We start from the raw sequence: 21,707 nt of genomic DNA on the forward strand, positions 1-21,707 counted from the left end.
GATAATTCATTTAAAATAATTAAACAAAATAATAAAGTGCATTTAATCAGAGCCAAACATTCAAAATGACTACTTGAACAACTTGAAGAAACACAAACACAAAAATACAAATTTATATTTAGATTAACCAGATATAGTGAAGATCAAAAGGATGACCAATCAGTTATAATACATGCACTGCAGAAAACAAAAGGTGTAGTAGAAGAAAAAGATGAATCAAAGAAAATGTAGAAAACGACAGTCAAGGGAATACAAGAACGAAAAATGAAAGACACATGAAAACCCAATGAACACAAAATTTAAAGTATCTCTTATGTAATCGGATATTGTTAAGACAAAACCATTGATTATATCATGTAAATTAAGAAATCGATAATAATATCTTGGATATGGCCAAGTATAATCATATATTTTTTCATAAGTATTTTGGCATTGAATCAAATATCTGCAAGTTAATTAATGAGAAAAAATTCATTAACTAGAGCATATATTCAATAGATAGTAGAAACAAATAGCGCTAGTTTGAAAATGAGGCCATGTAGTTCAGCTAAGTAGGCTTCATTTGTCAGCACTGAAATAAATTGTAGCCATCAGAAGACACCACAATTGGCTTTTCACCTTCAGACTCACTTCGACATTGCGAATTCTAAATCCCATAATGCTCGGTCGGGGCGCTACTGTTACTACTGGAGAAGCTGGATAAACCACAGATGGTAAAGGCAGAACAAAGAATAAGATAGCAAAATTTATAAATCTGAATAAGTTGAGGGGGAGTTTCTTGAAGGTTAGAAAATTTGCAGACCCGCAACTGTTGAATTTGGTCTTGGCCCAAGGGAAACTTGAGCACCAGGGGTAGATGGCAAGGAAGCTCCTTGAAACAAAAACCAAATTAGTCGAGTATCAAAATAATGCTTATAAAAGTCGCTTGCTGGTTTTTCTTGCTTCATTCTTTACATTTTCATTCTAATATTGTATGCCACCTTTTTAAGCATCAATTATCTATTTTTTTCTTAAGTTTAGGAAAATAAATGTTGCATTAGACGTTTGGTTTTTTATTCCATTCATGTAAGAAAAAAGAGAATGGAATTAAATAATTTGATTATGAACTGGGCATTGAATTAAAAGCAATCCAAAATCTTAGATTTCAAGATGGTGCTGCATCTTCTTTTCTGTAAATGCGAATGGACTGTATGGTCCTTCATTTATAGGAAGGAATTAAATAATAGTTTAACATACATACCTCCGCAAATAGAAGGGTCTATTTGGAGATTGCACAGCTGAGGCAACTCTAGAGCAAGCGTTGTGTTGATAGGAAACGAACTCAAGGCAGACGGGTCATTGAGGAATGGACAAAGGCAAGTAGGCTTCTGGCCGTAGAGTTGGTTAAGACTATCACAACATGACTGCACTGGTGAAGCTGCCACGCCTTGCATGAACGGCGCACATGGGGCTAAACTTAGCAAATTCGGCCCACGCTCAGCAATTGTGTTATGGGCAATGGTCTTTAGGGAAACACAATGGAGAAACACAAGAAAGAGCGATATGGGGAGAAGAGGGAGATGAAAAGGCATTGCACAAGTTAGGTCGGTAACGCAAGTTTTGCTTGTGAGTTTTGAGGCGAATTCGCCATTGATTTTCATGTTAGCTAAATAGACGAAGAGTGCATTAGTTGGGCATGAACTGCAGAGCCATGCAATAGGTGCATGATCTCTTGACACACTTTTGTATGACCTCTCTCAAGCTACTGTCTAGGTTTCACTACTTTTTTTCATTTCTCTTGTGTCTATCATTCATATTTTCTGGTAAAGAAAATGTGTGGGATATGAAGTTTAGCAAAACCAGACAGCTCATTTAAGTATCGGTAGAAATATTCATTCAGAATTTGTGTATCATAGATAAAGATTTGTCATGCGTATTGATTATGAGAAGTTAAAAAAAATCGCAACTCGTTAAATTTGATACAACTTGTAGATAATTAAGAATATTACGAAAAATGATACAAAGAATGTCACAAAAATTTGGATTCTTAAACCATACACATATGTGATTTGATGAGGTTCTATTTCCACCTCAACTATTGTATTCTACTTCTTGCTACACCAATAAAACCTCTTTTTTCCTAATTAGTTGTTATTTCTTTGTTAGCCTTTATAAAATCTTCCTATTTTTTAGAGATTTAAAAAAAAAAATTGTTCCATTAAATATTAATAGTCATCAATGACTTAAAATATTTAAATTTTGAATATTATACATAAAGATATTAATATCTTTAATGCAATAAGAAGATCGTCTGAAATAAATAATTGTTGTCATAGAACCTTTTATTCTATACATAAACTGGCCATAGATAGATGAACAAATCATAATTCTTTTCTATTCTTTATAATTTATTTTGATTATCACCACTTTTAAGAATCATTAAATCCTATAAACGATAGATCATTGTTTCAAAAAAAAAAATTTTGTGGGCATAGATTTCTGGGTTTCTGGGAGGCTCAATTTTATGCTTTGGATCTACTGCTTGATGTATTAAAAATAAATTTTAATATATTTTGATCTTTTAAATTATTGTTTATTATGCAAAAGATTTTAAATATGATTTTTAAATTTTCGATTATAGTTAAGATATGGTTTTACGTAAGAGTTTAAATCTAATAAAATAGTCATCAAGTAAATATAATAAATCTTATGAGCCAAACTTTGAAAAAAAAATGTAAACCAAAATTTTTTAAAACCGATCAAATTCTTTAAGATATAAACAATCACATCAGTTTATCTTTAATTTATCTCCAAATTCGAATAGAATGCTTTTTATATATCTCTATAATATATATTCCTCTATTGATTTTTCTTTCTCTCACGAACTTGGCCTAGATAAAAAACTTAGTTTCAACATGCAGCAGCAGACGATGATTAATCCGGTCACGGTGGGGCTTCGTTTCAATCCCACAGACACAGAACTCATGCTCCTTCTAAACAAGAAGATCAATAACCAGCCACTCACATGCGACTATATCCGCACCGTAGATGTTTACAAGTATAATCCGTGGGAGTTGGCCGGTACTTTCTTCTTTCTTCAGTCTGTATTGGATTAGATTATAAAATAGATTTGTGATATATTGTGTGGTGTGTGCATGATCGTGATCAGTGGGTGGATTGTAGAAATTTTGTTAGAATTAAGGAGGGCGGTTTACTTTGTTATATATGCTTGCATGTGTGTTTTGATGTTTTTTGACTAACTAATAAAGAATTTTATGTTTTCAAAAAATATTTTTATCTGTTGCAGATACTAATACAAGTTGGGGGGATGGATTAATGTACTTTTTTACCCCGAGAGACCGGAAGTATATGAATGGCAGTCGACCGAACCGAGCCGGGTGATGGATTTTGGAAGGCAACGGCGATTGGTAAAAAAATGATAATAATGAATGTATTGGATTGAAGAGGACCTTGGTTTTTTACCAAGGGAAGGCCTCCAATGGAAAGAAGACTAACTGGATAATGCACGAGTACACTATTAACCAGCCTCCGAGACATCCGACGGGATCCATGCGGGTAAGAACTCTCTCAACATGTTTTTGTAAATATGGCCGGTCCTTTTTCCCGCAATTTTCTCAAGTCCGATCCATTCCGACATGTTTTTTTATGCCGTGTTTGTTCGCCACTTTTGCAGCTAGATGACTGCGTTCTGTGCCGGATTCGTGAGAGAAAACCGGCCGCCGCCGCTTCTGATTCTTGTAAACCATACACGAGACTTCTGAAAGTGAGAACCTGACATCCCACAAGCGTTCGAGAACTGAATCTGATCAGCAGCACGACGTTCCAGCGCAACACCATCTTCACCTACGAGCCGGATCTTCCATTAATGCACCAACAGTTTCAGCAGCGACAGCCGGATCTTCCATTAATGCACCAGCAAAATCAAACTGCTCTGCAATACACGAGTCAGCAGCACGGTAGTGTTCCACAGCAACAACAAAATCAGCCTGGTGGAGAGCTCGATTATTCTGTCCAGAGAAGATTAGAAGAAATAGAACATTTTCTTATGGATGATCTAGAAAACGACGACGAAGGTGTACTGATCGACAACTAGTTTGAACGACTCTATCTTCGTGATCAAATCTTGGATTTAGCATTGCTGCCATAGTGCCCACTTCATAATTATTTTATTTGTAATTTTAAATTTGGAGTTATAACAATTTGTAAATAAAATTTTGCTTATATTCATATTATTTTAATATTTTAATGTGATTTTGATTAATGTAGTTTGCTTAGTTATACGTGTGATATTTGCATAAATTTTAATGAAACAATTGAATTTTACGAGAAGTGTTTCTTTAATCGTGTTTTATCAATTGCTCAACATTAATGATATTAGTTGAATCTTCGATTTTCTTGTCTATCTATATATATTTCATTTTCTCTTTGTTGTTATTGTTTTCCGACTTATTGATGTTCATGTTTTATGTCATTTTTGGAAATAAATTTAAATTATTAGTTTCAATCAAATTTTAATAACTTGACTCATTTTCAATTTTGGTATTGAAAATTTTAATTGAATTTTTTTTCACTTAATTTTTAGGCATGCAAACTTATTTATGTATTTGTATGTAATAATAACTTCAACAAAAGTTAGTGTTATCCAGTGGATAAAATAAATTAACTGTTTATCATGCTTTCATCTCTATTACTTTATTGCGATAAGCGTTTAGTAGCATTATTGTTGTCACCATGATCATTTCATAAAATTTTATTTATATTAATTCAATGTTTTTGTGATAGACCTTAAATTGAAAAATACAAAAAGAATTGAGGAGTTTCTAACTAAATTTTAATAGTTATATTTTTTAAAAAAATATTATTATATTTATTTGTGAAATAAAGATATTGGAAAGAAGGAATCATGCTGGGTGTCATTTAGATTACTTTATATATATATATATATATATATATATATATATATATATATGTATGTTTACACGTATGTGTGTAAAAAAAGAATAAGCAAGAACAAGTCTACATAAAATTCAAGTGAAAAAGCGAAAAATTGAAAGGTAAAGTATTATCTTGCCTTAAGTAGTGAAAAATGCTACAATATAAATATTAGGAGATAAATAAATTATCAGTTATTATATAGTTGGTGGTTATAAATTATTAATGTATTTTCCAATTGAAGGTTACAAACATTTTTTCTGATTAGACATCTGCCCATGCATTATCTTTTGAAGGCTGCTCATGTAATGTCCCGAAAATTTGAAAGTCCACGTGAACCACATGCATGCAAGTTATTAAATTTCTTTGGTATTTTATTAAATTGTTTTAAAGCATTAAATGCATGTTTATTTTATTAATTCGTGATTAATTATTTTTATGCATAATTATTGCATGGTAGAATTTAATTCATGAAATTTTAAAAGTTCATGCATTAGGGTTTCTAAGTGTATTTCACGTTCGATCGAGGAACGGAGACCGGAGAATTCTCAGAAAAATTATTTCATTACATGATTTATTTTTATAAATTAATATAAGGTGTTTTTAAGGGTATTTTTCAAAATGGGATTTGATTGGGTATTTTTACCCGCATGATTTTATTTTTTAAATGTACGCAAATTTAATCGAATCGGGTGACGTTCTGAGGTTTCGACTTATATTTTCAAAATATTTTCAACGCGAAATATTTTTCGGGAGTGCGTTTGGATTTAACGGGCCTACTTTTAAGCTCATTGGGCTTAAACATCTTTTAAAATTTTAATTAACATGATTATTGTCCACTAATCTTCTAATTAACAATATCATTTAATCCTAAGCATCTCTTTACCTACCCGTAATCCCCCCATCAGCCGATCACCCCTTTTTCCATTCAAAAGCCTCTCGGTTTCATCAAATCTCAGCTGAATAATTCGGTCATCCTCCATTCTTGCAAAGGAAACTTTCGACTACACCAGTCTTGGCAAAGGATAAATCTCTCGGGTCTCCCTCTTCTTGCTTTGTTCACCAAATCATCCCCAGGCACGCTTGTTACTTTGTTTTGCTTCATACACGTCAATATTACTGTTGTGTGTACGAACCTTCATGAAATCATTTGATCTAGTTAAGCACATGGATAATATTTCGGTTTTTGCACCATTTCTATGCATTATATGTTATGTTATTCATATTTTCACGTTGAGTGCAAGGGGGCTGTCTCATGGCTTGCTGAATGGGTCCCTTTACTTGTAAGGTTGCTGTCTTTGGGTTGGGAACGATCTGTAGGGGGTGGGGACTAAAAACCGTGAGTTTACAGCAAGGGGGTTTGGATGGTTTCGGTGGATCGCGCGCAAAGGGGTAAGATCGGGCTGTGCATGTGCTCAAACCCAACCCAGCCATGTTTCAGACGGTGTAGAGCCTAGTGTGTTGTTAGGAGGGAGTCATGGAATTTTGGTTGAGGGAGAAGCTCGGTCTTCAGAGGCTTGGTGTGAGTTGGGAAGAAGGTGATAGTTTCGGCCGTTACGGGTGGTGCAGCAGCTGGTTGCTTGGGTTAGGCTTAGTTAAGAAGAGTAGTTAGGTCCTAATGGTGAGTGTTATCGGCTGAACAAGTGGTGGAGTGAGAGAGGACCGAAAGAAAATATGGTTTGGGGTGACATGTGTTGAGATGAGAGCAAGGGAAGGGGATGGCCGAGGGTGGCAAATTTCTTGGAAGTTTCAGCCGTGGTTTTAGGAGCTTGAGTACATGTTTTAGGAGCTTTAAGTGTATTTAAGATATGGTAAACAAATTGGGAAAAATTCGGTCAAGTTTCGAGTCGATTCGGGTTAAAATCGAGACCTCGGTCCAAGTTTTAAAACGAGTCGGTTAAGTTCTGATTTTGGCTCGAGTTTACGTCTAGGAATGCTTATAAATATGTTTTGGGACATTTTAAGGAGTTTGGTAAGTTTCGGGTCAATTTTAGAGGTCCAGGGTTGAAATGATAATTTTCGGGTTTCCAAGGGCAAAATGGTCATTTTGCACCCGGGTTGAGATTTTGGTCCTGACAGCGCCCTGAGCACAAATTTATGATATTTTAAATGTTTATGCATCATGCTCACGATTTTAAGATTTTATGAAGATATACGTCGCATGCTTGGATTTAAGAAAATTGCATTGGTGCATGATTTTTATAAGTGATGAAAATGATAATGTTTTGAATGACGGGAATTAGTTGTGGCTATCGAAGTATATGTAAATGTTTAAGATGTATATATAAATGCTGATGATGAGGCCTAGGCACAGTGGATGGGTAATCCTGTCACTGATGTCCGACAGCCGCGGGTACCGCGGTTCTATGTATGATGGATCCATCGTAAATGATGATGTACGATAGTCACCTCTAATGAACTGAATTCACTGATGATAAATGAGGAACGATAGAATGAATGATGAACGATAAATGATAAACGATGAATGATGAATTATGAATGATGATTATTGATGAGATGTTTTGACACATGATTTAACACGACACGTTTATGTTACGTTTTTAAAGTTCATGAAAGGTATGTTGATGATATTTTTCACTGCTGTGTGCTATGTATATGTATTTGCTATTAACGGTGCAGGTGTGTTGAGTCTTTAGACTCACTGGGCGTGTGTGATGCAGGTGAGCTTAATGATGAGGGGACTGAAGGTGACGAACTCTGAGTAGGCAGACCTGATGCGGCGACACGACCCGAGGACCGCATATTTTCCGCATTATAATTATTAGATTGAGTGGAGATGAATAATTTCCTACGTTGATGATTTTTAAGATTTTGACTGGTTCATGTTTACTTATGATTTTGGGATGAGTTTGGTTATTTTAAACTGCACTATTTTTTTACTGTCAAATATTTAAGATCATTTTTAAATGTTATATTTTTCTGTACAACGCATGCATGAGAAACGTTTAAATGTTATTTCGAAAATGTGAGCTTTAAAAAAAAATATTTCCGCACTTTTAAAACGGTAGACGTTTCAGCTCATGTCATGTTCTCTAACAACTGTTCATGCCATGTGCTTTGTCAGCAGGCATGGCGACCCATATTGTGCTGGTCTTGTCATGGGCACATTGTCAAGCTAGTGATTTCTAGTCGTGGTGACCCATACTGGCAGGCCTGTCTCCTAGCCATCGGCCCAATGGTAAGGACCTCGATCTGGAAAGATATTTTTCGATTATTAAGTGAGATGAACCCTGGTTAGGCGAGACGAACCCTAGTTGAGTGACTTGTACCCTGGTCAGGGAAGATGAACCCTGGTCGGGTGACCTAGACCTAGTCGGGTGACCTGAATCTTGTCCGGACAAGATGAACCTTGGTTGAGGGAGATGAACTCTGGTCGGGTAACCTGAAACCTGGTCGACTGATCTGAATCTTGGTCAGGAGAGATAAACCTTGGTCGAAAGAGATGAACTCTGGTCGGGTGACCTAAACCTTGGTCGAGAAAGATGAACCCTAGTCGGACGAGATGACCCTGGTCTGGTGACCTGAACCCTGGTCGAGGAAGATGAACCCTTATAGGGCGAGATGACCCAATCGGTGACATGAACTTTGGTCGGCCAAAACGAACCCTAGTCAGGCGATATGACCTTGGTCAGGTGACCTGGCTCTTGGTCGGACAGATGAACCTGATCAGGTGACTGAACCCTGGTCGAGGAAAATGAACCCGGGTTGGACGAGATAACCCTAGTTGGGCGACCTAAATCCTGGTTGAGCGAGATGAACCCTGGTCGGGCAATATAATCCTAGTCAAGGAAATGAACCTGGTCGGGTATCCTAAACCTTGGCTAACTTCTAACTGTGTTGTACTCAGTTTCTCGGGAGCAACTTGAAGTGTGATCATGCTTAGTCCTTTCTTTCTGCTCGAGTCCAAGGATGACCCGGGCATTTCTAGGTCATCAACACTCTATCCTTAAATAGTGGGGTTAGAGTCTTACTCGCTGTCCAATTAGTCATGCTTGGACTCCGTCGAAAAGGCAGATAATCTTGTTTTCCGATCGGCTCCGCTGTACTTGTTCTGCTATTGATGAAATATTCATTTTCTAGCTCAATCATTTCTGTTGGAACATTTCATGTTCGCAGTCTTGATTTTGATGTTAAAAAAATTTGATATTTTGTTTCTAATGATTTACCGTAATGCGGGAAGCTGAAACTGATCAGAATTCGAACTGATCAGTTAAACGAGCCGAAACTGAAGCTATCGAGATGCTAACTGAAAACATCAACTTACAGAACCCAGCTGACCAGTTCAACTGACGAGTCAAGTGATTTCACCAGCCCAACTGAAGATCAGTTCAAATGACCAGTTAGGAACATCAATTTGGAATCAATCAGTTGCAGATCAAGACAAGTTATCTTAATGGATTTTAGCTACACACAAGGGTACAAAAGCATCTGTACTATCGAAGGTACAATAATGGATGCAGGAAAGATAAAAGCCGAGAGATTCCTGGAGACATGTCAGTAAAGTCAAGACACATATATCAAGGAATGCATTTAAGCTGCAACGATCACTTGTGATGAATCTTGGAGTACGGTCTCAATGCCTCTATAAATGCAAGCTCAAGACCATCAGCAAACAGAGTTAACATAAGTGTGAAAAACAAAGAGGGCACGCATATTGCATAACAGCTTACAAGAAGCAATCATCCCAGAGGAACACTTCATCGTATTATCAGCTTAGATTAGAAGCACAATTCCCTCAGTGTGTGAGAACACTTTCGTGTAGTTTTCAGATATCAGTTTTCACACACTCACACTCACCACCACTCAAATACAGTCTTGCACAAAGATAATAAACTTGTGTATGTAGTCTTTGACACACAGATGTTAAACAAGTGTTGGCTGAAAGGTGATGCCTTCAGTCTAGACTAGGAGTTCAGTTAGAAAGTCGGTAAGTCTTAAGCTGGGTGGGTTATTACACTTGTTGTAATTAATCAAAGTCTTAGATGTATCCGAACATCCATAAACATATCTTGTGTTATTTTTGTTAAAATGCTTGTTTTTGCTCTTAACTGATTTGATCAGTTCAGCTGATATCAGTTCAGTTCTACATATGACTGAACTGATATAAGCCAGAACTGATCCCATGTAGTTTTCAGTTACTCAGATGCACAGGATACAAAACATATCGGTGTTCCTTAACGAATGATTATTTCGAGTGTCTTCCGCTTGGTTTGAAAAAACCAAACTCGATTTAATTAATCGGTGTACACATTCTTAGAACACGAGCTATTGCAGCTCTTGGAGAATATTTTGTTTGAAGCACCTCACGGTGTCCAACAAGCGATCCTTTAATTGGTATCAGAGCTAGCTGTTCTATGAAGGATATTTGAAAAATGATATTTTAAAATATGTTTCAAAATGTTATTTAAAATGGATTTAAAAATCCTCTTAAATATTTTATGCGTTTGCCATGAGAAGAGAAAAGGTTCTTGGCTCTGCAATTAACATTGTAGCCACTTCTTTCGACTCATTAACTTTGTTGTTTTAAGCAGCTTGCAGGGTTTTGAATTCAACTGACAGCAGAACAACTAAATTGTTCTGTGGACAAGATTTCAGTTTGTTAGACTTACTTTAATTGTGGTGATAAGAGTCAAAACCAGTAGGTGTTGATAGTAAAAATAGAGAAAAATATAAATAGCAGAAGCACTCGTATCGCTAAAACAGAAGCAGTATTTATCGAGTTTTTCTTAGCTAAACTTAACGTAGCAAAAGCAGAACGTAGCTAAATCAGAAGCAGAACATAACGTCTTTCCTTTGATCGTTACAAGTCTTCATGTTACCGTTACCTCTGATAGTACGAGTATTAATTGCACCATTTAATGCTATACGAAGACATTTAACACGCCTTACTAGTTTTGGTATAAAACAAAAACTGATTATTCTTAAGCTTTCTGCATGTCCCTTTTGCGGTGATAAAGCTATTCACTCAGAGTCAAAGAAGCCGTTTTGTTTATAAAGGTTGGATTCAAGGTTTGATATATTAAAGGATCAATCTAATATAGACGACAACGATTATTATTAAAAACACATTCTCTCTCTATCATTCCAGCGTTGTTTTGAGGAATCAAGAACTACTCTTTATCTTCAAGCTCAATATACAGAAAAGCAGCACACTCTTTATAGCAGATATCTGATCCTCGGAGATCGTTTGTGCTGCTGTTTCTTTATCTCTTCACAAGATATTCACCTTATTACTTCTTACAAAGAAGAGTTTGTAATATGGAAAAGAGTCTTTTCCAGAACATTGTTGTATTCATTATATCGTGTTGTGAAACTAAGAATTTCAGTAGGCGAAGGGTAAGTCCTATTGAAGTGGGTGTGTACAAGAGTTGTATTGTAAAAAACAAAGTCTTTTAGTAATACCTTCTGAAACAGAAGAAGGAGAGACGTAGAAGATTTTGTCTTCGAACTTCCAGAAACAACTATTGTCTACTGCCTACTGTTTTATTGTTTTCACTTCAAACCATCAGATCGTTTCCGCACAAGTTATTGTGATCTGCTGGAAATATATTCGAACAAAGTAAGCTATAATCTCTAACAAGATTCTAGCACCTTTGCAAATACGTCAAAGAAAGGAACGAGTTTATTCATCCCCCTCTAAACTCTAAATCGATCCCCAACAAGTGGTATCAGAGCAGGTTATTCTTGTTCTGAAAATCTACAACAGAAATGACACATTTCAGCAAAGTCCCTATGTTATCAAAGGAGGATTTTGATGATTGAAATTAAGATGCAAGCCCATCTTGCAGCCCAAGACGATGATATGTGGTTTGTCATCACAGATGGTCCCTTGAAAATCTAAAGCCTAATATAGCTATTGCTGATACTGAAGTGCACCACAAATGGTTGAAAAGCAAAGAAATGAATGGACAAGCGAGGACAAGAACAAAGAAAATCTAGACAATGTTGCTAAGGATATTCTTTACAAAACACTTGACAAGAATACATTCAGCAAAATCAAAATGTGTCCTACAGCAAAAGAGATCTGGGAGAAACTCATCCAAATTTGTGAAGGAATTGAACAGACAAAGGAAAACAAGCTGTCCGTGGCAATGTAAAAGTTTGAAAATCTTAAGATGAAAGCTGGAGAAACTCTAAGCGAATTTGATGATTGATTCAGCAGCTTAGAAAATGAACTAGCAGCTTTGGGAAAGGAACTTGGCAATAGAGAAGTGACACTCAAAGTGATGAGAGCTTTACCCAGGGAATGAGATGTTAAAACAATGGCTATGAGAGTCTCAAAAGATCTGGACAAATTGGAGCTACATGACTTGTTTGCGGATTTGAAAGCTTATGAGTTTGAATTGGAAGTAAGAAGTGGAGAAGAGCCCTTGTCGAATCCACCTACCAAGGCTCTGGTCGGGTGACCTAAACCCTGGTCGAGGAAGATGAACCTTGGTCGAGCGTGATGACCTTGGTCGGGCGAGGTGAACCCTGGTCAGGCGAGATGACTCTGGTCTGGTGACTGAACCCTAATCGGGTGACATGAACTTTGGTCGAGGAAGATGAACTCTGCTCGGGCGAGATGACCCTGATCGGGTGACCTGAACCTTGGTTGGCCAAAATGAACCCTAGTCAGGTGAGATGACCCTAGTCGGGTGATCTGGACCCTGTTTAGATGAGATGAACCCTGATCGGGTGACCTGAACCCTGACTGAGGTAGATGAACCTTGGTCGGACGAGATGAACCCTGGTCGGACGATATGAACCTTGATCGGGTGATCTGAATCTTGGTTGAAAAAGAACCCTAGTGAGGCAAGATGACCCTGGTCAAGTGACATGAATCCTGGCTAACTTCTAGATGTGATCTACTCAGTTTTTAGGGAGAAACTTGGAATCTGATCATGCTTTGCTCCTTTCTTCTTACTCGAGTCCAAGGATGACCCGGACATTTTCATGGCATCACTACTATCTTTTTAAATACTGGGGTTACTCACTGTCCGATTAGTCATGCTTGGACTCCGTCGAGAAGATAGTTAATTCTTGTTTTACGATCGACTCTTACAAATAAAAAGAGCAATTTGAAGAGGATGATGTTCTCTCTGCAGACATGGAAGACTTATCCAATCTAGACAAGACCATTGATCTTTCTTTGATGATGATCCGACTCTAGGTCTTAGCCCCTCCACTGTACTTGTTCAGTTAGTTATGAAAATATTCATTTTATGGCTCAATAATTTCTCTCTGTAGACATGGAAGACTTCTCCAATATAGACAAGACCATTGACTCTTTCTTGAATTTTCGCTAGTTAATCGGTCTAGCAGGGCGATCTTGATCACTGATCGAAGACTAGTTAGCCCCAACACTTTGTAAAATTTTCTAAGAGTTGAAAAGTAACATGGCCCTGATGCCTTTCGGGCTTTATTAATAAGGTGACGATGCCTCATGTCTCCTGGGCTTAGACAAAGTGTCGGGCCCTTATGTCTCGCGGGCTAAAATAAAGTGTCGTGGCATTACTTCTTCTAAGCTTAGATAATGTGTTGGGGCCTCATGTCTCCCAGGCTTAGATAAAATGTCGGAGCCTCATGCCTCCGGAGCTTAAGCTAAGGTGTCGGGGCTTCATGTCCCCCGGGCTTAGATAAAATGTCGGGTCTCATGCCTCCAAGGCGTAGAATAAGGTCCTAGGGTCTCATGTCACCCGAGCTGAGATAAAGTGTTGGGGCCTCATGTATCTCGGTCTTAGATAAAGTGTTGGAACATCATGCCTCATGGGCTTAAAATAAGGTGTCGAAGCCTCTTTACTCTCGGATTTTGGTAAGGTACTCGGGCCTCATGGCTCCCGCGCTTAGAATATGGTGCCGGAGCCTCATGTCTCCCGGGCTTAGATAAGGTGCTGTGACTCATGTCTCTCGCGCTGAGAATAAAGTGTCGGAGCCTCATGTCATTCGGGCTTAGATAACGTGCCAGGGCATCATATATCTCAGGCTTAGATAAAGTGTCGGGATCTCATGCCTCTCAAACTTAGAAATATTCTGGGGCCACATGTCTCCAGAGCTTAGATAAAAAGTCAGGGCCTCATGCCTCCCGGACTTAGACTAAGGTGTCAGGACCTCATTGATCTCGGGCTTAGATAAGGTGTCGGGGACTCGTGTCTCTTGGGATTAGAATAAGGTAATGGAGCCTCATTTCTCCGGGGTTTAGATAAAGTGTCCAGGCCTCATCTTTCCCAGGCTTAGAATAAGGTTCGGGACCTCATGTCTCCGGGTTTATATTTCAATGAAATCGTATCTATGTCTATAGATCGGATTTTCCACATAAGATGATGATGATTTCCGGGTAGATTGGGTAAGCTAGGTAAGCAATCTAATGAGCAGAGAAGTGTACTTTCCATGTGAAGATTTTTGACTTTGAGATGAGCCTGGCCTAGCTTGATAGGACGAGTCCGAGTGGACTGGCTTTGTGGAATGAGCCTGACCTGGCCTGATGGGATGAGCACGGGTGTCTTTCGTGGTGAGATGAGCCCTAGTGTCCTGTAGGATGGGTCTGGCTTAGCCTTATTGGATGAGCTTGGGTGACCTTTCCTGGCTTGGCCTGGTGAGATGGGCCTGTTGGCCTGACCTGACCTGGTGGGATAGGCTTGGTCTAATCTGATGGGATGAGCCGAGGTGACCTAGCCTGACAAGGTGAGATGAGCATGGATAACCCGGCCTGATAGACGAGTTCGGGTGGCCTGGTGGGATGAGTCCTGCTTGGCCTGATGTGGTGAGCTTGGGTCAGACGATATGTACACACACAATAATAAAATGTCCAGAGGGCGTCAGAAAGGTTTCCAATGTGGTCACCCCGACACTCAAGTCAGTACATTGTTCACTAGGTAGAGAGAGAATTTATTGAATGAAATATCTCATGAAACAAATGAATGAGCAAATCTGGGTATTTATAGGGGAGAATATGATATCGATTATGGTGTCTGAATACTGTTTCTTATTAGACATATACCCATACCTTGTCCTTTGTCAGCAAGCTTTGCGGCCCATACTGTTCTGGTCTTGTCAAGGGTATTAATTGTCAAGCTAATGATTTCGAGGCATGGTGACCCATATTGGCGGGCACGTCTCCTTACGATCGGCCCAAGTGGGAAGGAACCCGATCTCGAAAGATCTTTCCCTGTGATTAAGTGAGATGAACCCTGGTCGGACGAGATGAACCCTGGTCGAGGGAGATGAACTTTGGTCGGGTGACATGAACCATGAAAGATGAATTTTGGCGGGCGAGATGACCCTAGTCGGTGACCTGAACCCTGGTCGGGCTAGACGAACCCTGACCGGGTGACCTAAACCCTAGTCAAAGAAGACGACCCTGGTAAGGCGAGAAGACCTGGTCGGGTTCATCATTATCATTATGATGTTTATTATGGCTATTGAGCAAAGTTGTAGTTTGTATACGATTATATATGATTGTTGATAAAGTTTTTAATATTGTACTTGGGCCTCTGGCTCCCGGACTTAGAATATGGAGCAAGAGCCTCATGTCTCCCAAGCTTAGATAAGGTGTCAGTTACTCATTTATCCCGAGCTTTGAAAAAAATGTCGGAGTCTCATGTCTCCCGGGCTTAGATAACGTGTCGGGGCCTCATATCTCGTGGGTTTAATAAAGTGTCGTGACCTCATGCCTCCCGAACTTAGAAGGATTCTGGGGCCAAATGTCTCCCGAGCTTAGATAAAATGTTGGGGCCTCATGCCTCCCGGGCTTACACTAAGGTGTAGGGAGCTCATTCCTCCCGAGCTTAGATAAGGTGTCAGAGCTCATGTCTCTTGGGTTTAGAATAAGGTGATGGAGCCTCATTTCTCCTAGGCTTAGATAAGGTGTCGGGGCCTCATGTCTCAGGCTTAGAATAAGGTGTTCGGGCCTCATCTCTTTGGGCTTATATTTGAATGAAAATCGTATCTACGTCTATAGATCGATTTTCCTTATACGATGCTAAAGATGTCCGGATAGATTAGGTGAGTTGAGCGACAATCTAGTGAGCAAAGAAGTGTACTTTGTATATGAAGATTTTTGACTTGATGAGATGAGTCTGGCCTAGCCTGATGGGACGAGCTCGGGTGGTCTGGCTTTGTAAGATGGGCCTGACCTGGCATGATGAGATGAGCTTGGGTGTTTGGAATGGTGAGATGAGCCCGAGTTTCCTGTAGGATGGGTCTGGCTTGGCCTGATGGGATGAGCTTGGGGGCCTGACCTGGCCTGGTGAGATGTGCCATGATGGACTGACCTGGCTTGGTGGGATAGGCTTGGTCTGATATGATGGGATGAGCCGAGGTGACCTGGCCATGCAAGGTGAGATGAGACTGGATGACCAGGCTTGATGAGATGAGCCCGGGTGGCTGGTGGGATGGGTCTTGCTTGGCCTGATGGGGTGAGCTCGGGTCAGAAAATCTGTACACACTCAACAATAAAATGTCAGTAGGGCGTCGGAAGGGTTTTCAATGTGTTCACTCCGCGCTCAAGTCAGTACTGGGTTCACTAGGTAGAGAGAGAATTTATTAAATACAATATAATGCAATATCTCCTGTAACAAAGTAATGAGAAAACCTGGGTAATTATAGGAAAGAATATGACCTCGATTATGGTGTCTGGACACTGTTTTTTATTAGACATCTGCCCACACCCTGTCCTTTGTCAGTAGGCATGGCGACCCATACTATTCTGATCTTGTCAAGGGTATTGATTGTCAAGCTAATGATTTCGAGGAATGGTGACCAATACTGACAGGCCCGTCTCCTTGCGATCGGCCCAAGTGGGAAAGAACCCAATCTAGAAAGATCTTTCCTTTTGAATAGGTGAGATGAACCCTGGTCGAGGAGATGAACTCTGGTCGGGTGACCTGAACCATTGTTGGGGAAGATGAATCTTGATCGAGCGAGATGGCCCCTGGTCAGGTGAACTAAACCTAGGTCGATCGAGGCGAGATGACCCTGGTCAGGTGACCCGAACCCTGGTCGAGCTAGATGAACCTTGGTCGGGTGACATGAACCTTGATCGAAAAAGATGACCCTGGTCAGGCGAGAAGACCCTGGTCAGATTCATCATGATCATGTTTATAATGGCTATTGAGCAAAGTTGTAGTCTGTATATGATAACGAAAATACATTGAATGTTAATAAACTGTAGCGGTCAAATCCAATATAAATATCAATGTTAACTTAGATGCAATGAAATTAGACTGTGTTTGGACAAACATGTTTTTTTCTTTTCCGTTAGATTAATTAATTTCTGATTTAGTTCTAATTATATTGCTCTTTAACACCATTCGTTCATAATTTTGTGTATGGTTCTGCTTTATTGGGAAGTTATAAATATTGATATTTAACATTCCATTAGATAATATAGTAAAACAAGTATCCCTTAAATATATATATATATATATATATATATATATATATATATAATCGTTGATAAAGTTTTTAATATTGTATGTAATTTACACCCACTAATTGTTTGACAATTTTTATAATATTTTATTTATATAAGTGTTACGTTTTGACAAATACAATAAATGTCACTGAAATTAATTCGATAATGAACCAATAATTAAAAAATTGATAATAAAAATAATAACAATAATAATAAAATAATTTAAATAAAAATAAAATTTGAGTAAAAAATGTATAAAATCTTGTAAAAAAAACAATGTATCAAACGATACAAATTCACTAAACAAAAATACATAACACTTTTATATTAAATAAATGTCACTGAAATTAATTCGATAATGAATTAATAATTACAAAATTGATAATAACATAATAACAATAATAAATTAAATAAAATAAAATTTGAGTAAAAAATATGTATAAAATCTTGTAAAAAAAATTATTAAACGATACAAATTCACTAAACAAAATACATAACACTTTTATATTAAATAATGTCACTGAAATTAATTCGTAATGAACCAATAATTACAAAATTTATAAAAAAAAAATAATAATTATAATAAATAAAATAAAATTTGAGTAAAAAAATGGAGTAAAATCTTGTAAAAAAAAAAAAACAATGTATCAAACGATACAAGTCACTAAACAAATACATAACACTTTACATTAATTCATTATTAAATTTAACTTGATGCAATGAAATTAGACTGTGTTGGACAAACATGTTTTTTTTTCTTTTCCAATAGATTAATTAATTTCTGATTAGTTCTAACTATATTGCTATTTACCATCATTCGTTCATAATTTTGTGTATGGTTCTGCTTTATTGGGAAGTTATAATTTTGATATTAACATTCGATTAGATAATATAAGTAAACATGTATCCTTTAAATATATATATATATTATATAATATATCCTTGTTGATAAGTTTTATAATAATGTATGTATTTACACCCACCCATTATCTGACAACTTTTTATAGTGTTTTATTTATAAAAGTGTTATGTTTTGACAATACAATAAATCTCACGTAAAGTAATTAGATAATGAACTAATAATTACAAAATTGATAATCAATAATAACATTAATATAGTAAAATAAAATTGACTAAAAAATTGTAAAAAATCGTGTTTTAAAAAAATGTATCAAACGATACAAATTCACTAACACAAATACGTAACACTTTTATATTAATTAATCATTAAATTTAATTTAATCATTTAAGAAGAAAAAATCTCAATATCTAATCAGATAACTAAACGGAAATCGATGTTCATTAATGCCGCATAATCAGATATCTATATACTATATAAATATCTCAACCGTTTGAAAATTTTTAGACCAACTTCAAATTCATTATCATCTAAATATTTATTTTTAAAATCAAATGTGTACAATAATGGAAAAAGACAATTATATATCAATAAGTTTGTTGAAAGAAAATCAAAAGGATTTAAAGATACAAGTAATAATACTTTGACAAAGAAATCATATTGGACAAAACAGAATTCAAAATTGATTCGAAAATTCATAGTAGCTGATGATAAGGTAATAATCATAACTTTACATAGATAAAAAAAAGTAATGCGCAATTGAAATTCATAAATTGAAAACATTATAATGATAAATGAACGTTTTATATATATGTAGGGACAAATGATACATTGTCTTCTATTTTCACACATCATCGACAAATTCCAAAATCAATTGCTCAGAAGATATCAAATGTTTGAAATAAATGTGAGAAAAATAACTAAAAATTACCCAAAATGTCAATGAAGACGTTGAACTAGTCATTCATGACGAATATTATATGAAAATTTAATTTTCAAATCATTTGCAGAAGGATAAAGACAGGTTAAGTAGTGTTAAGGTATTGAGAAAAATAACTAAAGATTTGTTAGCATTTTCTAAATGTTTTGCATCATATGGAACTAAGTTAAAATTTATATAAACAGATATAATTTGAATTCTGAATAAGGTCAACCACGTAAGTAGTTTCTCGAGTGAAGGGAAAAAGACAAGTTTTTAGAAGAGAATTGTGCTCCTCAAATATACAGTAAATTTCGTAAAAAGAATTAATATTCAAAATTGATAATTAATTCAATATAAAATATATGGTGCAGACTAGACAATAAACATTTCATAGTTTACGGGAAGCTATCCCACAAAACGAAGGAAGTTATTATAAATGAAAGAAAATAATAATGCAACTATAGCATTTTTCAACACTGAGATCACATTTATCTAGATGATAATTAAAACCATGAAATATTTACATACTTCGTATTTACAAAAAATATATATAAATACGTTAATGAAATAAAAAATTATAGTTGTCACACAACTACGATCATCAGCCACAACAAGAATGCTACTAAATCCTTATCGCAATGAACAATAGAGATGAAAGCATCATAAACTGTTTAATTTATTTATCAACTAACTAGATGACACTAACGTTTATTGAAGGTCATTATTACATAAAAATACATAAATAAATTTACATGATTAAAAAATAAGAGAAAAAAATTTTCAATTAATTTTTTCAATTCCGAAATTGAAATTGAGTAAAGTTATTAAAAATTGATTGCAACTAACAATTTAAATTTATTACAAAAATGATATTAACCATGTTCATCAACAAGTCGAAAAAAATAACAACAAAGAGAAAATGTAATATATGTAGATAGACAAGCAAATCGAAATTCACTAAGATCATCGTTGAGCAATTACATAAAACACAAAGACACACTTTTCATAAAATTCAATTGTTTCGTTAAAATTTAGGCAAATATCATAACTAAGTAACACATAACAAAATAAACACTAAAATATAAAAATAATATCAGTATTAGTAAAATTTTATGTACAAATCAGCATGACTCCAATTTAAAATTACAAATAAAATTAAATATTAATTTCTTATCTTAATATAATTGCAGAATATTCTCTACTACTTTGAAGAAAAGATATCAAAAGTGGAAAACAAAACAAAATCGTGGTACGAGACATACAACCAATTATATGAAAGTTTAATCAAAACAACTAATGGAGACAGTTGCCCAAAGTGTTTGGACATCAAAATCAATATAATTCTAAGGATATCATAATGATATACATAGAGTTCAATTAAAAAACCTAAACAATAATAATATTAACAGTAATTATATTATAGATCATTGAACATTATCAGTCCAAGAAAATGAGCATATTACAAAAGTAACGTGCTTGAAGATACTACTACAATGTTAGTAGATACCAGTCAAGGATTTCATCCAAAAGGTAACAAATTATCCCATTTTAAAATTTAAAAATATTTATTTGTTTTTATAAATCATGATAATTCATTTAAAATAATTAAACAAAATAATAAAGTGCATTTAATCAGAGCCAAACATTCAAATGACTACTTGAACAACTTGAAGAGAAACACAAACACAAAAAATACAAATTTATATTTAGATTAACCAGATATAGTGAAGATCAAAAGGATGACCCAATCAGTTATAATACATGCACTGCAGAAAACAAAAGGGTAGTAGAAGAAAAAGATGAATCAAAGAAAATGTAGAAAACGACAGTCAAGGGAATACAAGAACGAAAAAATGAAAGACCACATGAAAACCCAATGAACACAAATTTAAAGTATCTCTTATGTAATCGGATATTGTTAAGACAAAACCATTGATTATATCATGTAGAATTAAGAAATCGATAATAATATCTTGGATATGGCCAAGTATAATCATATATTTTTTCATAAGTATTTTTGGCATTGAATCAAATATCTGCAAGTTAATTAAGAGAAAAAATTCATTAACTAGAGCATATATTCAATAGATAGTAGAAACAAATAGCGCTAGTTTGAAAATGAGGCCATGTAGTTCAGCTAAGTAGGCTTCATTTGTCAGCACTGAAATAAATTGTAGCCATCAGAAGACACCACAATTGGCTTTTCACCTTCAGACTCACTTCGACATTGCGAATTCTAAATCCCATAATGCTCGGTCGGGGCGCTACTGTTACTACTGGAGAAGCTGGATAAACCACAGATGGTAAAGGCAGAACAAAGAATAAGATAGCAAAATTTATAAATCTGAATAAGTTGAGGGGGAGTTTCTTGAAGGTTAGAAAATTTGCAGACCCGCAACTGTGAATTTTGGTCTTGGCCCAAGGGAAACTTGAGCACCAGGGGAAGTAGATGGCAAGGAAGCTCCTTGAAACAAAAACCAAATTAGTCGAGTATCAAAATAATGCTTATAAAAGTCGCTTGCTGGTTTTTTCTTGCTTCATTCTTTACATTTTTCATTCTAATATTGTATGCCACCTTT

General features: G+C 36.1%; 1 protein-coding gene across 1 annotated transcript; it reads right to left on the reverse strand.

Moving 5' to 3' along the window:
- Positions 1 to 558: 558 nt before the first annotated feature.
- LOC142534657 (non-specific lipid transfer protein GPI-anchored 10-like) lies at positions 559 to 1,640 on the reverse strand. Its single transcript, XM_075641508.1, has 3 exons — positions 1,241 to 1,640; positions 803 to 871; positions 559 to 695 (listed from the first exon to the last, which is right to left on the reverse strand). Exons 1-3 carry the CDS (start codon positions 1,638 to 1,640, stop codon positions 559 to 561), a joined length of 606 nt encoding a protein of 201 aa, XP_075497623.1.
- Positions 1,641 to 21,707: the final 20,067 nt, after the last annotated feature.

This window comes from Primulina tabacum, unplaced genomic scaffold (assembly GCF_025594145.1).
Source record: "Primulina tabacum isolate GXHZ01 unplaced genomic scaffold, ASM2559414v2 Contig653, whole genome shotgun sequence".
In the NCBI taxonomy this organism is placed as follows: domain Eukaryota; kingdom Viridiplantae; phylum Streptophyta; class Magnoliopsida; order Lamiales; family Gesneriaceae; genus Primulina; species Primulina tabacum.